This window comes from Nanorana parkeri, unplaced genomic scaffold, assembly GCF_000935625.1.
Source record: "Nanorana parkeri isolate BGI_ZX_2015 unplaced genomic scaffold, ASM93562v1 scaffold739, whole genome shotgun sequence".
Classification (NCBI taxonomy): Eukaryota; Metazoa; Chordata; class Amphibia; order Anura; family Dicroglossidae; genus Nanorana; species Nanorana parkeri.
In genome coordinates, this window is record NW_017307007.1 from 279,189 (window position 1) to 295,147 (window position 15,959).

Genomic DNA, 15,959 nt, shown 5'->3' on the forward strand with positions numbered 1-15,959 from the left:
ATACCGTGTTTCCCCGAAAATAAGACAGTCTTATTTTTTTTTTGTCTCAACAAAATCACTCTAGGCCTTTTCGGGGTAGGTCTTATTTTTTAGTTGTTTTATGTATAACAATCCAAAGTTAATGCAAATACAAATGAAATAATCCAAAATGGCAAAGTTAAGAATAGGGTGATCAGTGCAATCAGGGGTGCCGTACCTTTCCAAGAGCAATTTAGTAACCAGAATGAGCGAAACGCACTTTCACTATAGATTCCTCACAGGCGGAGTGCATTTGGTATCACTCCGCCTGTGACAGGAGGCAGCGTTATAGAGGAAACATCAGCTTATGCGGCTCTGCTCCCTGTGCTGCCGCCTCACTTCCTCTAGTGCTGGCTTCATTGGCACCGATGATTCCCTCCCGCGGCTCTTCAGGTTCCCCCTTATGCCACCAACAGCCCTGGGAGGTCACAACTGGGTCTTATTTTCGGGGTAGGTCTTATATTTTAGCAATTCCCAAAAATAGTACTAGGTCTTATTTTCGGGGTAGGTCTTATTTTCAGGGATAATTGTGTATTACAGGATAGATTGTGTATTATATAGGATAAGCAGTAGGATTGTACACAGGATAGCAATAATGTTAAGTTAAACAAAATGAAATAGGTTTAAAGTTAAAATAAACATAGAAAATCCCTACCCCCGCATACAAACACACACATAGAAATGCAAACACAAATTGGGTGCTCCTATATAAGAACACAACTATTGTGCCACATGTTTGGTATTGCTTTTCACGCCTGAAGGAAAACAATCATTCACAATTATTCACAATTAACTCTAAACTGATGACCTATAGAAGATCTCACAATTTTGGGTGCTGTAGTTTTTTTGCCATTTCACAGGCACATGCAATTTTTAAGCTTGACATGCCTGTTAATTATTTACTTAGCACGTCCTCATCTTTTATGTTTTACAAAAAATTGGGTAACATGTTTATGTGCACTAGAATGAACGTGAGGGTACTTTTTTTGCTTAAAATTTGGGTATGATAAAAAGTTGCGCTAACATTATGCGACATAAGAAATTACAACTCCTACTATTTTATTTTACAGGGTCTATATATTTCTTTCAGGATTTCAGGGTTGGTTAATCTTCAGGCCTATAATATGCATTTTAACATATGTTCAAAAAATGCAAAAACAGCTTTGGCAACAAAAGGGTTAGACATGAATATCATTATTTCTGCAAAATTAAGTCAGCAATGGAAAAAAAACCACATAATACATTTAGTAAAAGATGAAGTCAAAGCATTATTTCATAAATTCCTCATTGGTAATATGCAGGGATGCACCAACATTTTAGCCAGAAAATGCCGCAAGTACCATTTTTTTGGCCAAAAATGTGGTGAATCTCTAGTTTCTCTCCACCCTGCTAGGCGTTACTCTGTGTCAGAGGGTAAACGGTCAGAACACCAAGTGCGGCAGGGAGGAGAGTGCTGTCAGCAGTGTCACAGGAAGCTGAGCTCTGCTCCCGCACCACCCTGCTCGGCCTCCTGTGACAAGCAAATCAGGATGGAGAATGGTGCCGGAAGGAGACGGCTGTCACTAGAGGCCAAGTCGGCAGTGCAGGGGAGGAGTCAGCTGTCAGCGGCGTCATAGGAGCCAAACTCTTCTCCCCTCCCACTCAGCCTCCTGTGACAGCGAGTCAGGATGGAGAGCGGTATATGCACACACACACGGCTGATCGCTGAGTGTTTGTAAATAATTAAGGACATAGTATGTTTACTGTGTCCCCAATTATGAATGAACAGGAAGTGCTCTACTTCACTTCCTGTTCATTCATGATTGTGGACATAGTAACTCATACTATCTCCAGTTTATGAATGGACAGGAACAGTCAGTATATAAGCTTTCTGTTCATTCAACAGGGGCTGCAGAAAAAGAGATTGAGGACTCTGGTGTCCTCAATCTCTTTTTCAAAAGAGAAATATCAGGGGTCTGTTTACCCCCAACAGTAAAGTAAACAAAAAATATATAAATAAATATTAAAAAAATGAATTTGAAAAAAGGTTAGTAAAAAAAAAAGAAAATACGTATTCGGCCGGACAAATTTTTAAATTCCGTTTCTGTCTTAAAATCCCATTTCGGTGCACCTCTAGTAATGGGCATAAAATAATGTATGTATGTGAAAGTAGAGTATTACTGAAGAGAATCAGATAAGGAACAGAGCATGACACAAACAGGTATCCACTGTTATAGGATACAACAGTTCTCGTGCTTAGTGACACACAGCATTGTGTGATACAGATAAAATAATTAATCTCTGTTGGCCATGACTTGCTAATGCTCATATGACCACAACTTCAAACCAAAGTGTGGCTTAACTTTTCTATTCTGAGCAAGAGAGGAAGTGCCCAGCTGGATTTCATAGGACTCATTGTTCAGACATTTTGATTCATCTTTTTCTTTTTCTGGAACTTCTCATTTCATCTCTATCAATTTCCTCTTTGTATGATAGTAAAGAATAGGATAATATATATCATTATAGACCTGGATGCTATTATTTTTATACCAAAATCTAGCAATTTGTTATAAATATGTATAATGAAGTCTTTTTGATATCTTTTTAGATATGCCATCATTTTGCTAAAAAAATATTTATATAAACCATTTAACACTGAACTTTAGGCAGCTATGTCAGAAAATAAATAAATGGTAATTTAAAAAAAACAATTGGATCCAGTTATGCATGCATTTATTTAAAAATCATTTAGGCAGAATTGACTAAGAATTGACAAGTTACTGCAGAGCTGCGGTGCCATTCCTTACAAAAAGCTTTTTACAAAACAGATCTATAGCAGTATCAGGGCTCGTGTGCCCAAGCATAACAAAATACTGAGATCTACGCAGGATTTTGCTGGCAGAAATGTTCCATCTAAAACTCATGTAATGGTTCAAAAAGTGCATCATAAAATTTTTACATCCGTAAATTTCCTCTTCTATTCCTCTGGCTCCATTTTCAATCTCGGTATGTTTGCATGTGTAAATTACACAGAAATACTGACCGCTGATGCAGAATTGACTTGATTTTACACAGCTGAGCACAATGCAGCTGAATGCATGGGCCCATAATATAAGAAAGTGCTGCGTTCCTGTCCATAAAAAAATTATACACTGTACGGATGTTAATGCAGTGTTTTTATATGCCTTTGCTCATATAATAATCAGTGTGGTTTTAGTTAGAATGAGGATGCCAGTTTAGTTATAAACACTTACATTTGATATTAGACTCATAATAAAAAAAATAAAAAAAAAAGGAAAAAAGAAAAAATATGAACAAGATACTTACAGCTCCTTGGTACATTTCAATCTCCTTTTCTCCAAAATAGGGCATTTGCTTGAACGGATTCACAGAGATCAGCACTGGGCCAATGTATGTCTATGAACAATTAAGGATGTATAATGCACAAGATTGTATATATATCCTGCTCAGTTATATGAACAAACAATTATTTCAGTTGGAATTACCACAGATTGGTTGCTATGAATTACTGCACTTTGTAAAACAGATTTTCCATTTTGTATCATACTGAATAACACCACACAGTTATGGACAAATAAAATGCAGAACAGGAATATTTAAAATAATTTTCATGCAGTTTGCACTGCAACCTACAAACTCAGCTTTACGGTAACAAATCTCCAAATGACACCGTTCCAACATGGCATCCGCTTGTCAAGATAAAGGAAACATTGGCTGGTCGTACTAGCGGAGCGTACCCTTGTTCCAAAGTACAAAAGTCCCAGAATCAAAGTCAGTCAGCAAAAAAAAAAAGGAAATGTGTTTTAACCCTTATAACTTTTTGGCTTTACATATGCTTTAGAGCCTGTCTTGATGGGCTATGAGAACTACTTCTCTCCCCGTACAAGTCTATTGGAATACAAAAGCCACTTAAGTAGGTCAAATGCTGGTCAGAAGGAAGTCAACTGCAAGTCAAATGCACTGGCCAATGAATTCTGAATGATCTGAAAAGCATCTTCAAACAAATGTTAAAAGCACGCTCATGGACACCGCCCAAAGCCTGTTGACTCTAGCCCTTAATCTGTAATCACCAGTACTACTCAGACAAGGAGAGGGAGGACAGCACTTTAAATAGAATCCATTGTTTTATAAAGTGTAATTTACAACAAACATTTCTATAGGAGGTAATCAAACAGAAATAAATTAGAGACATAAAAGCATACATAGTAAGCCCTCAGATCTGAAATAAAATAAATAATATTTATAGGACTAATATGAAGTATTTAATATACAAAAGATAAAAACACATGATGTCATATACACAAGAGACCCTCCAGCCCCCTATTCATGGTAAACATATATCAGTTTTGTCTGTTTTTGGCACAAGTTCAGAGATCTGTGGCCTCATAGGCATTTTTACTAGAACATCTTTCATACTCAGAAGTGTTTGTAGATAACCAACAGGACCACGTGAGTGCGTGTCAAACAATCCGGGTTTCAAGTGGCACAGATTAACACTCATTCATGACTGCTCATATAAACAATCAGTTCATTCAGGGTCTTAGAGACACTCGAATATAATAACAGAGAAAAGTTCTTGTTGTCAACTGTACTTTTTTGTTTTCTGCACTCAAATGTATTCACTTCAGTAGAGTGGCCTAAAAATAATCAAGTCTGCGACTCCCTTCAGACATGTTATTGTTTTACAACAGTTTTCACTCAATAATATAAACAATCTACTCCTATGTGCCCTAAGTTCTAGTCACACTTATTCAAACTTTAGTGATACAAAACAATATTAACAACAGGAAAAGAGGAGTCCAAAATACATACCATGATCAATGCACAAAAGCTATAGCGCATGGAACAGCCATGAATACGGTTTCCAATTAATTACTGAATCAGTTAATGGGCGTGCGTTTCCTGGAACATTATTTTATTATATGTTTAAATACTATATGTGCTAGTGGGGTCGTAAAGTGCATCTACAACCAAAAACTTTTTTTTTTTTTTGGATACAGTGGTAAAGGGGTTAGAAAACCTTTCAGTTTTATTGCCATTTTCGAGTTAGGGAGTTTCACTCGCCATCTGTCCTGGTAGCCATTGCAATTGGGACTGAAAGGGCTGATTCACACTAGTCTGGTCTGTTGCGGTGGGTTTAATGGACACAAAATGACATTGCACGCTAAAGGCATAGTAAGAATGGCCCCAACAGAACAGAAATCTACCTATGGGGAAACTTGTTTTGGTGGGAACTGTCTAAGAAGGGATTTACATAACTTTGGAATTATTTCCTACCATGTATTGCAAACCTCTGGCTTTAAATAATAGCTTAAGGTCTTTCCAAGCACAGAGTAAGGTCTGAATCTCCAACTATACTTCAAAAACCTTCACAATTTCCAAAATTTGATAGAATTTATCTAGATACCCAGTATTACATCATATGCTGAAAAGTTATAAGGTTATTGACGATTGACTAGGATTTGGGTTCATCTGGCCACAATGGCCTTTGTGACCAAGAAAAGGGCCTCTCTCAGGGTCGTGGCTTTATACTTAGTACATAATTACTCAAGCATACCAAGGAAACACAATTTGGCATTATAAGGGCATTCACCAAGCCAGATTAAAATATAACAATCTTCCTCCACAATTGACAAGTATCAGGACAGGCCCATACCATATGCCAGAAGACAATATTATTGTTACAACATCTAGTACACACATGAGTGATCAAAGGTCCTTATTTTACAGAAATAACTGCGGGGTAAAGGAGAACTATGAGATGAGTGATTTTCGATGTCACAGGTCGGCTCAGTAGATCGGGAGGTGAACGAACACATACCAGGTTCGCTCACCTCTCGATCCTGTCACGACTCTCTGCCGTGACAGGGGGAGGGGCTGGATTCCCCTCTCCCCGCTCCGATCTGCCAGCGCTGACTGGCGGAATGGACGGGGGAGGGGGCGGGTACAGCTGGCTCTGCCTCTAGATAGGCAGAGCCAGCTGTAACTCACGCAGCTGGGCGGATCCCGACGTCCATGTCGGGATCCGCTCCGGCGTCTCAGTATACCGCGAGCTGTAGCTCGCAGTATACTGAGCTTAGGGTAACAGGAGGACGCTAGTTTGTGTCCTCCCGTTACCCTAAGGAGAACAATGGGGAAAAACACTGACCCCATAGTTCTCCCTTAAGTATAGCTAATGCATTATACACATCTGAGTTAGTTTATTATTGACTGAAGTTAATAATTCTGTATGGTCCTCCCTATCTAGCGAGAGCAATAAAGAACTCTGTTTATCTATTGCCGAGGGAGATGTATGAGATATACATACAGGGTAAGAGAAAAAAAAACTCAAGGCTCTTGTGATCTGAAAATCTCAATAAGATGCAAAGTAGAAGCAAGCCTAATGCACAAGTCTTCTTAAATATTATTAAGTCGGTATTGGCATAAGGTGCCCTTCATATTACTCAATTAAATCAACTGCAATATTGATACATGATTGAGGGTTAGCTAAAGGCTGATTTCTCTGAACACATCAACCACAGGATGCAGAACCAGGAAAAGTATTTTCATTCACAAAAAGCTACACTAAGCTATTCTTTTCAAACCAAGTAGAGACAAAAATGAAAGGGCAGCTTTGATGTGAAAGGAAACACAGTTCCAATATTAGATTCTGCTGAGTGGTGTACAGGCTAGTTTACACTCTTTGATTTGTAATGAAATACATTATGTTCATTTAAAATACTCCCATACTATATCAACTTATTTTGCAACTGTTCACAAAATACCAATAAAACATCAAACTTCACTTCAGTGAAAGTTGCAAATAATTATGTGGAACAAGATCCTACCATGTAAAGAACACCTCCACTCAAAGTATCTGTTTTGTTTTGGACAGGGAGCAATAAAGCTATCCGTCTATGTCATTATATTTCCCTTTCAAACCTTGAGGTGAATAGAGGATACACTACATTTCTTGCAATTAACACCACAGCATGTATATAAAACATGAACTGCGCCAATAAGCAAGATAACTGCTAAAAGGCACTGAAATGTAAACCAACTGTGAGTGTGTATATGTGAAAAATGAATAACTATATGTGCCGAGCTACAGCAATGAGCAATACAAAAAAATAAAAGAATCTGTGACTCAACCAAATGGCGACAACCAGACTCATATTAAAAAGTCACCATAATATCAAAAAAGATTATATTTTTCAGATCTTAATGGTTAATTTCTATTGGAAGTTTGATCTCGATTGGTTAATATAGGGCAATGCACTTATAAGTGCATTTCTTAGTGCATTGTTATGTCCACACTTATACTGTAAGTGTGGACATAACAAAAAAATTGGGGAAAAATCCCTTTAAGTGCAAAGTATCAACAAGACAGTTATATAAAGTTTATTTTATCTTACTACAAAATACTGTGCATAGACAACATTAAAAAGATACAAAGATAAAATCATCCATGTAACGTTTTTTTATGTTTTCCACAATGGAGTCTTCTGTGATTTTGGAAAGGAGGACCATATCATCCACCCCACTGTGCTTGACATTGTGGCTCTGCCAGTGGTACCTATAGTGTCCTTTACTGCCCTGTAAAAACAAAATAGAAAACAAAATTAATGATGGCAGACTACTACAATAATGGTGCAACAGCATTAACTAAAATTACTAGTAGAGATTACTCACCTACAGTTACAATTAATTTCTACTTATCAACATGTAAAGAATGTAAACACAAGAGCAGTATTGGGCACCAGGTAAAACAATCATTTCATGAGAAGCTCTACAGTATTAACGGCTTGATATTAAGGCAGGTAGAAGAGACTTGAACATCTTCAGTGGTTTTGCTTTGAATGCTGAGAACAAATTGCTTCACAGTGCCTTCAGTGACAGTGACCAGGGAGTACTTTATTCCTTCACTTGCTAAGGATGTAAATTTTTGAATGTTTATAGCCTGGCCATAGGCTTACTTTAAAAACACTGCTCCACTGATGCTATAAAGGGCTGCATTCTAACAAGTAGTGTTCCTGCAAGAAAAAATTCCGGCGCCTTCAATTAAAAGGTGACCAGCAGCTTAATAAGGCAAACAGGAAAGAGGCAGCTCCCACAGGTCAAATAGACAGCCAATCTAGGAAACAAAAGAACGAAAAAGGGCACCTCCATAGTATAAAAATGTAATTTAATAATAAAACACGCAGCTCTAGGCTGTACTAACAGAAATTCAATGGAATAAAAGCATGTAGAATTCGATGGGAAATCGGAACCTCTAGCAGTGGTGTGGTGCCCTGTTCAAGATTCTAATATGTCTTCTGCGTAAGCAGACACAGCTTGACGTAAATGTCACACTCAATTTTTCCTTTATAGCATAACTGTAAACTAGTTTTTTTTTTAAACCATGTAATTTATGGGTGGTTGAATATTCAACACAGGCTGTCAATTAGTGGCAATTTTTTTGCGTGGAGTACTGGACTCTGCATGTGAGCGATCTCAGTGTTTCTTTGTATCCCAACTCTCCAAAGATGCACTATGATGTTGGCATCTTTTACATTTACAAGTACACATTTAAAGTATTTCCATACTTAGCTAAACCACATTGATTATTAAAATGAAAACAAGGAATATGTGATTGATGTTGAAGTTCAAAGTAAAACATACATTTAAGATTATACGGAGTGAAAAAACACAGAAGGCAAACAGAAGTGAGGATATAAGACAAAAGGAGGACAAATCTAATTAAAAAGCTGCCAAATAAAAGCAAGCTCACACATGGCAGTACTCGCATAGTTGACCTTCAAGCCAGAAAAACATCACAGGCATAGCCCACCCAAAGCTGGATATTAATTTTGTGGTGCATGCTAGAGATGAGTTGCCTGATGATTTCCTATACATATGTAAAATTCAAGTGGCTAGATCTCCCCATCGTTAATACCAGTTTCTGCCATTGTCAACTACTACATCTCTACAATGGGAGCAGATTGGGCAGCAGTCCTGCAATTTGGCTTTCACAGGTCTGGCTAATGTGCACGGCAAATGAGGCAATTGCTAAAGGTGTCAAGCCATTCAAAGAACCCTGGTCTAAGCAAAAGTTATTCTATGATGTTTTATTGTAGAACAGTTTAGATTCCTGACCCATTAACAAGTTTGGCTTACTTTCTAAAGCTGGTATATATGTGAATATGCATACCCATCCATATAACAAAACAATCAGAATACTTTGTTGTCTATGCCCAACCCTGCCAGAAAGTGACCTACAACTAATGGCAACCTGCAAAACAAAGACACTCTATACTTGCCTTCCTGGTGGTCCACGTGTAAAAAAACCTGCCGTGTTGCTAATCCCTGGGATAATCCCACCCCCATCATAAACTGTGGTTTCTCCTGATGGCTTGCCAGTCATATTTTCTGGATCCTGCAATGGGAATTATCTTATATGGCAAGTTCACATAGGAAATAGCTTGATGCAACATTCTTCTTTAAAACTGCTTGTATCTTTAGATTTACGGTACTTAACACCATCTCAGTACATCTCCTTTGAGAGAGACAGGGATGAAGAGTAAAACGGCTGCTGACAAAAAAAAACACACAGCTGCAAGATATAGGCAATGCATTTTGTGAGTGTTTCAATGTTAATATATATTATACTTTGTCTGTAGGGATTTTGCAGACCTGCAATTATATAGAGTTCCAGCTTGCCACATCTAAAAATAAGGAAATGACATTTAACGTATATACAGCTAGGACTGTGGTATCCCCACAATGCCTAACAGCTATTTATCACCTTTATCCCTGGAGTGTCAATACGAGTTGTTTTTCAGCTTAACAGATGATTATAGTATGCTCAAAGTTAATTAACAGATAACAATTTACCTGTTTGCTGTCCACAGCTTTTAAAGACATACATGTGTACAACTAAAACGTTGTAGCCACAGGTAAGGAGATCTGCAGGGACAAAAAGCTCTGCTCACATAGTGTAGAACAAATGCATAATAGCAATCTAAAAACTCAATATATCTCTTGATCCATTGATCAGTTTGACAAGCAGCTGAATGTATATGGAATCTCTCAACCTCTCAAAGTGCCCCCTTTCGATCCTTTACTTGATGGATGGTCTCACTGACCATTAAGCTTGGGAAGGTGAAAAGAGGCAGGACCAAGTTTACCATTTACAGGAATGGTTGAGATTTACATACAATTTAATCTGCCCACATCTATGGATCTACCCGATTATTTTTATTTCAGTAAACTGAGTTATTCGACACCTATGGGGATCGGTACGTGCCAAATAACTGAACTTTCTGGTTAATGGTAATGGTAGTGCCAGATAATGGGGAGTTTACTGTATGTAGTTTTTATTCTAGGTCACCACTGATTATTTTTTTCGGATTTGTATATTTTTGGGGATTTTCAAAAAGAAGTTGAAATTGAATAATTGAATTGAACTGATGCAGTATTGTGTGCATATAACAGAACTTCCAATAAGGTTCCAATCTAGTAAAATGGTTGCAATAGTGTCATAATTGAAACAAATCTAAGTTTCTATATTGTATGCTCCGTTTGAACTGTGCAGGTTGGTGACATTTTACTTCAGGTAAAATTGTAAGAAATCAAAAAGGGCCCATTGTTATTTTGTTGCCGTCGCCCAATTCACTTCCGTCAGAAAAATAAAATTAAAAAAATGTTGCAATTTTTAAAAGCAGTTCTCACGGACCGCTAATACATTGGGAACTGATGGTATACACACTATGGACAGCTTACCCTTGTGTGTGCCCAATGCAGCTAATGACCCTTGCTAAGCAATAGCAAAATCCACTATTAGCAGTCCTGCTAATAACAGTTGGCAGTTAAAGTGACACTAAATTCAGGAGTTGTATTTTAAAAATTGTTATTTTTCCCAATCAACAAAATGTATCTTATTTGTGTATCACTCAGCTGTAGATCTTCAAATCATCTCTGAATTGGAAGTGACACAGTCCTTCCTTCTGAAGGGTGGTTACTTTTGTTCCCCATGGTCCATGTGTGTTATAAAGTAGCCACCACTCCAACTCACTCCCATGATGGACTACAATTTCACCTTTAGTTTACTAATTTGTATTGAGATTGTAATCCATCATGGGAGTGAGTTGAAGTGGTGGATACTTTAGAACACATACAGGGACCATGAGGAAGAAAAGTAGGCACCCTACAGGAGGAAAAACAGTGTCAACACCAATTCAGAGATGATTTGAGGATCTACAGCTGAAAGATACACAAATTAGCTACATGTCTTTTAATAGTTAAAAAGGTACTTGGGTGTATTTTTAAGATTTAACTCCTGAGGTTAGTGTCACTTTCAGCTGGTCATACACCAATAGATTTCATTACGGCTGACAATTTTCGGTCCAGCTCCTTTGACAAAACTTTTTTGAGTAATCAACTTTTGTTGAACTGGCTGGGCCACCCACTGTTAGAATTTAGGCTAATTCACAGGAATCAGACAAAATTCTAACAGTGTATAGCCAGCTTTAAAGCTTATACACCTCTAAAACAAAAGGTTTGTTGCAAGTTTTTACAGAATCCCCTGGCTCTATTAAAACAAATCTCCATAGGGCTGAATGAGTGCATAGCGCATGTGCAAGTCCAGTCCAGATTTTGACAAAGGCCTGTGGCACTGGGGGGGGGGTCTCACAAACCTCACTAGATTGGGGACAGGGGAGTAGGTGACTAGAAGGGGGGCTACATTTTAAGGCTAGAGTCACACATTTGAATTGATTAAAAACAATTCCCACCAGTTGTGCACAATCAGCAACAGGAAGGATAGTCCAATTTTGGACCAAATGCTATTGAAATGACCGACTATTCTTCAGTTTACAAAGATAGTGCTACCAATGTCAAACATTGCCTGCACAATCACAAATCGCTACACAATTCGGGATCATCTGGATCAATCGGGAACATCGGGACACAAATTGCTACTGGCATAGCAAATTTATTGCTAAATTAAGTTTCCTCTAGGTCTCTCTAATCTTTTTACCACAGCAAAACAAATATATTACTGTAAAATGTTCTATTAAGCTCCTGATATGAAAACGCCAGACCAATCTTTTGTCCAGCAAGATGAAAGAAATTATATTTAGTTGTATTTAAAATAATCTCAGAGTACCACAAACACATCTGTCGTTTTAGGATGACCTGATATTTTTTTTCATTGCAAGCTTTTCAGCAAATATATTTGCATTGACAACATAATGGGGTTGATTTACTAAATTTACTAAAAGGCAATTGGGTTGTTGAATTTTCCCTTAGCTTAGTGATTGTGGTAAAAAATTACTTTGCAAAGAATACCTAATCATGTGCAAGGAAAACAGTATTTTGTCTTCCATATGAATGAATGATAGAACAGTTTTTAACTACACATATTTAGCACAGAAGTTGGATCTGCCAGACCACGAGGGTAAATATAATTTCTACCATATTTTCTATAGATTTTCAGTTTATCATCTGTTCTACAGATTTGTCAGCAGATTGTGATGACAGACCCCACTCCAATGGCACAGCGCTACCTGAGCACAAGGTCACATGGACAGCTGATCCCCCTCCGGCACTGTTCTCATCTGGTGTGAGCAAAAGTAAAAACTAATTCCAGCTTGCTGTGTTAGCCAACTAAGTGAGAATACCAGAAACAATTTACTGATAACCAGTATTGATTAGAGTGCTGGCATTTGGTTCATATACGGTGATAAGGAGGATATCATGTTACTAGGGCTGCAACAACTAATCGACATAATCGATTTTGAAAATAATCGTTAGCTGCAGCTCTACATGTTACGGAGTGAGAAAAGCTTCCGAATTGATTCATAAGACATTAGCTCAGGTGTGCGACCATGATGATTTCTCCCAGAAATGAGCTTTAGGCCTGGTTCACACCTGTACGTTTTGTAGCGCGTTCAACGCTCTACGAACGCTCTACAAAACGCTCAAACATGAAAATCCCATTGTTTTCTATGGGTATGGTTCACACCTTGCCGTATTTCAGCCCGTCTGAACGCGCTACAAAACGGCCTACGCCTGAAAAGGTACATGAGCTTCTTTGCGGCGTTTTTGTTGCGCGTTTCCATTGGGATACAGCCAAGTAGCCCTCGTAACACGCGTTTTTTTTACCGCAAATCGCATATTCAATACGCCTAGGTGTGAACAGAGCCTTAACCATCCATACATCAGATCATTCTTCTAAATGTTCCTCCTTCGCTGCAAACATCTGCTCATCTATAGGTTCCCAAGTCCACTGCCATGTGGTTCTTCATTTCTAGCACATACTCTCTGCAGTCCAACAACTATTCAAATTACATATATTGAATAAAAAAGTAATAAAACACTAAAGGTATACTGAGATGAAAGCAGCCTCTCTGGTACACATGGCTTCCAGGTACTGAGCACCAGTTTTGTAATTATCTAAGAGTAAGGGGTGGACATCACACAATGTACTTGGAAGATCTTGTGCAATGGATATCTTTCTTTTTGGTGGATGGTAGGTGGAGGCCATCCTCTTTATTCAGGCTCAATTTAGGCCTTAGCTTTTATTTTATTTTCACAAAATAAATGTTTTTCATTCTCTATGTATTGGCATGTATATGACAGAAACCTGGGATCAATTTCCTCAAGGGAAAATTTAAAATTCTTTTACCACTTTCATGCCTTCTCGCCGCCCTCTCTATCCTCTTTCCCACTCAACTCAAAGTTCAAAACTCCTTGAAAAATGTGACTTCTTTCCCCATCACTGTCATGCTTAGCTTTTTAATTGCACAGTGCAAGGGTCACTACAGGAATCAATGTATTCACCTATGTGTTTTCAGCCATGTCATCCTAGTCCTTCATAACAATATTGTATGTCATGTGACATCGGAGCATACTTCAGTATGGTCAATATACCTGCAAAATGTTAGTTGTTGCAGGAAAATGGATTAAACTTCCAGCTAAAGAACCAGCAGTTGATACGTAGTAATGCAGAACAGAGAGACTGGTTTATATTGTACCTCCAGTTATGGGCATGGAATTTATTCAGAATAGCAATATATTGTTTGTGCACAGATGCAGGGCAGATGTCAGCATTCTGGTACGCAGCGCTATAGACTGCTGATGTGGCCTGCTGTCACTTTTAAAGCCTAGAAAACCTTTTACCAAAAAAAGGAAGAAAACTTCAATGGTAATTCAGCTCCTCAATACATTTCCTATTTTAAACAGCAGCTTCCTGCTTTTCCACAGCTAAAGAATTTGTGGAATTTTTTGCACCAAGCAGAGCTTTCGAATCTGCAAAGCCTCTGCCCACAATATGATATTGGATTGTTTGAACTGAAACCTTCATATCATAAAACTTTGTTAGCGTTTAGAATGGATCAAACAGACTAGAGAATAGAATATCTTGGTAGAAACAGCCAATGTGCTGGGTCTGTGGTGCAAACTGGGCAAAATAAAATGTAGCATTAGTGCAGTGCAACCATACATACAATTTATCTTTCTTGAATTTATAGCGATACGAGAAATATATATGTAAAACTAAATTACCATTAACAGCTAGAATTTCAGTAATTAAAGAATAACTCCAGGCTGAAATGTTATTAGACTTTGCAGTGCTGGGCTACTCCAGCACTGCAAGGGTTAACTGCTCATTTTTTACCTAGGGTCAGGAAAAAAAAAAGAAGTTATGCTTACCCAATCCTCAGCTGGCAGCACTCCCTCCAGCCTGTCTTCTCAGCTGCAGCGGTGATATGTCCTTCAGCGTTCTCATGTCCTATACACTGTATTGGATGTGATGACTTGAGGATCCCCAGAACGCTGCAGCTGAGGGGGATAGAAGCTGGAAGGACCGGTCTAAGAGCCAGCTAGCTCAGAGGATCGAGTGAGTACAACCTTTTTTTTTTTTACCCTAGGCAAAAATGAGCAGTTAACCCCTGCAGTGCGGGGGCAACCCCACTGCAAGATTTAAGAACATTTTTTAGGGGGGGAAAAAAAAAAGTTCTTTAGCATAAACTGCAAATCATAAATCGGCCCCAGATTTTACCACACATTGAACACTCCTATACATACAGTAAGACACGCAGCAACATATTGGACATGCTAGTTTACTAAAAAAATGTATAATAATGCTCACAAACCTCAAATGGGTTCTGCCTCTGACTAATGGGTCTCCGCTCACCTAATGGAAATCCATCATAAGAAAAACCACACACACACACACTCTCTATCTCCAGCATTCTCATGAAGCTTTATTCATCCAGATGGTCCTGGTCAGTTGGCGGGTGCAGGTGCCGTGGAGAAGGAGGAAGAGATTTTCGGGCAGTGCTGTAAGCAAGCACCGCCGTTAACAGGAAGGATGCCAGGACCTTGCCGAAGACCTCAGCAGTCTTCCTGTGAAGTTTGTTTACAGCACTGGCTTCAGTTTAAAAATGTAATGTGCCGGTATCTGCACTTTGTATTGGCAAATTTTCAGACATCCCCGCCCCCCAAGAAAAAAACATAACGGGTTAAAAACGCATCAAAGCGCATGACACTTGCAGAAATGCCTGCAGATCTGGTCCAGACATGGTGTGACAGGGCCCTGAGGGTCCATTCATACCATGTCCGGATCAGATACGGTAAGTTACATTTTTCTTCTGCACCAAAAATGCATCCTAATGGATCTGTATGAGATTTCTGGGCTCTGTTCACCCCAGCGCAGTCCGTTCCTGTGCAGGAAAAAAAAATACTGCATGTCACATTTTCTCTGCACCAGAATGCAACAGAATGAAAAATAGTTCCCTGAAGTGTACGACCCAAGACACCCAGACTACAAAAACAATACAAAATGGCGTTTGATTGCGCCCATATTTTATCCTGATTTTACACGAATGAGAAGAGCCGGAAAGGAGCGCTGTCGTGAGTACAAACACTTCATGTATTATGATTGCAGGGGGGCGTGGACGGAGCGCAGAGAGCAGGGGCGT

At 38.7% G+C, this 15,959-nt stretch overlaps 1 protein-coding gene across 1 annotated transcript in view; it reads right to left on the reverse strand.

Annotated features, from left to right (window-relative positions):
• The window catches only part of MYO1E (myosin IE), a 139,380-nt gene that overhangs the window by 76,968 nt on the left and 46,453 nt on the right, over nucleotides 1-15,959 (reverse strand). Inside the window, exons 2-3 of the mRNA XM_018564241.1 lie at nucleotides 7,450-7,593; nucleotides 3,325-3,414 (exon numbers count right to left, since the gene is read on the reverse strand). Of these exons, the coding sequence (XP_018419743.1) occupies nucleotides 3,325-3,414; nucleotides 7,450-7,593 (234 nt within the window). The remainder of the gene's footprint in view (nucleotides 1-3,324; nucleotides 3,415-7,449; nucleotides 7,594-15,959) is intronic.